At 50.6% G+C, this 2,210-nt stretch overlaps 1 protein-coding gene across 1 annotated transcript; it reads right to left on the reverse strand.

Annotated features, from left to right (window-relative positions):
- Nucleotides 1–307: 307 nt before the first annotated feature.
- On the reverse strand, nt 308–1,960 carry CCR75_007744 (uncharacterized protein; the record flags this gene model as incomplete). Its single annotated transcript, XM_067965802.1, has 3 exons — nt 308–375; nt 1,183–1,666; nt 1,868–1,960. The coding sequence occupies 3 exons, from the start codon at nt 1,958–1,960 to the stop codon at nt 308–310; spliced, it is 645 nt and encodes a 214-aa protein (XP_067815953.1).
- Between the last annotated feature and the right edge of the window lie 250 nt (nt 1,961–2,210).

The following is a 2,210-nucleotide window of genomic DNA, read 5'->3' on the forward strand; positions in this document are numbered from 1 at the left end:
CAAAGCAACTCGAGGTTTTGTTCGTTCATCTGACGGCATTTTAGGCGTCTAATGTAAGCTATGCACCTGCGTGATCCTTTCTTAAGAACTTTGGCTGCACTATTGCTGCACACAAGCGTATTCCTTCCAGTGGTCACGTTGTCCCATTGGGGAATTTTACATTTTTCTATAAAGAATTGCCTAAAAGAACGGAAATATTAAAAAAGTGAATAAGACGACGATAAAATTACTTATCAAAGCAGCTCCAAAATATATGCAATCAACTTTGTAAAACCCGCGTGCCGTTTCAAGAAGTCAAGCTCGTCAATTAAATGTCAAGAAGCAGACGCTCTGGGTTTTCGATCTTGTCAGCAATAGACTTGAGGCACGTCACCCCTTCACGACCATCAACCAGGCGGTGGTCGTACGTTAGTGCGAGGTACATCATCGGACGTGCCACCACCTCCCCATTCACAACCACAGGACGCAGCTTGGTGCCATGCATCCCAAGAATACCCGACTGCGGTAGATTAATAATCGGCGTACCCATGAGAGACCCAAAGACACCGCCGTTCGAAATCGTAAAGTTGCCACCCGTCATTTCCTCCAGCGTCAATTTGCCATCACGCGCACGAATTGCAAGCTCCGCGAGTCCTTTTTCCACATCTGCAAAGCTCATGGACTCGCAGTTTTTCAGCACTGGTGTCACCAGACCTTTTGGAGTCGACACAGCCACACTCATGTCGACATAGTCTCGATACACAATCTCCTGTCGCTCTTCGTCAATCATAGCATTGACCCCAGGAACTTCCAATAATGCTGAAGCACTGGCTTTCACAAAAGCCGACATGAATCCCAGCTTTACACCATGCTTGGCTTCAAACGTGTCCTTGTACTGTTTGCGTAGATCCATGAGCTTCGACATGTCGACTTCCTGGAATGTCGTTAAACTAGCGGCTGTGTTCTGAGATTCTTTCAGCCGTTCGGCCGTCCGAAGACGCATTCGACTCATTTTCTCACGACGAACGGAACGCCCAGACATTGCCAGTAATGGATTGACGCCAGCAGTCGATTCAGGGATAGAAGGCGATGTCAAAGCTGGCGGATCTGGGGTCGAAGGAGGCGTCACAGCTGCAGGAGTCGGCGTCGGAGCTACTGCTGGAGTTGAAGCTGGAGCGGGCTTCGACGCAGTAGTAGAAGAACCTTCATTCCCAGGTAGAATGGAGAAGAGTGGCACGCCAATCTCCACGGTCTGGTCCACGTCAGCCAGTATGCTAGTAATGGTACCGCTCTTGGGGGCGCGGACGTCGACGCTCACTTTGTCCGTCTCCAATACCACCACGACGTCGTCCTCAGCCACACTGTCGCCTATTTTCTTCACCCATTCCACAACTGTTCCTTCCGAAATTGAATCCCCCATTGTGGGCACGGGGACAGTCACTTCCTCACCCGTCGGCTCGATTCCAACCGCTGTTGCCGTATTCTCTGGTGCTGTCGTCTCTTGTACGCTTTCAGTGCCTGCAGCACCCTTAATTATCTGAAAAAGAGGCGATCCTACCATTACGTTGTCGTCAATTGCTGCTAGGTGCTTTCCCATGGCACCGGCAAAGGGGGCACGGACGTCGACGCTCACCTTGTCCGTCTCCAGCACAACGACAACATCGTCCTCAGCGACAGCGTCTCCTGGCTGCTTAATCCATTCCACAACAGTTCCTTCCGAGATCGAATCACCCATGGACGGCACAGGAACGTCGGTAGGTCCGCCAGAGCTCGCGAACCCGCAAACTCGTATCGGCGATGCGGCACTGAGACGTTGCACACACGCGGGTAAAGCATAGCCGCTAGTTCCATTTAGCGCTTTAATATTGGACGAGCGTGCAATAAAGACGCCGGCACGACTGGTGAGGGACGTGATGGGGCGATGCGCAGCGCCATTGGCACGCACGGCAGCGCGTAGCACGACGCGTTTCGAGCCTTGCATTTTAATGTGAGGCGTGTGTTGCACACGGAGTTGTAACCAATTATACGACTTACAAAAAGAATTTTATGCTATAAAGTCCAATACGGATCGCCGGTCTCCTGCCAAAAAAAAAGTCAAATTTAATGTGGTGTACACCGCTTTCGGATCGGTAGGCGCAAACTCATGAAAAGCAGATTGTAGCCATGGCGTTTTCGAATTAAATTCTGTGGACAAATTTTGTGCTCCGACGATTGTATAATCACTTGCGGGA

Source organism: Bremia lactucae, linkage group LG7, assembly GCF_004359215.1.
Source record: "Bremia lactucae strain SF5 linkage group LG7, whole genome shotgun sequence".
NCBI lineage: Eukaryota > Oomycota > Peronosporomycetes > Peronosporales > Peronosporaceae > Bremia > Bremia lactucae.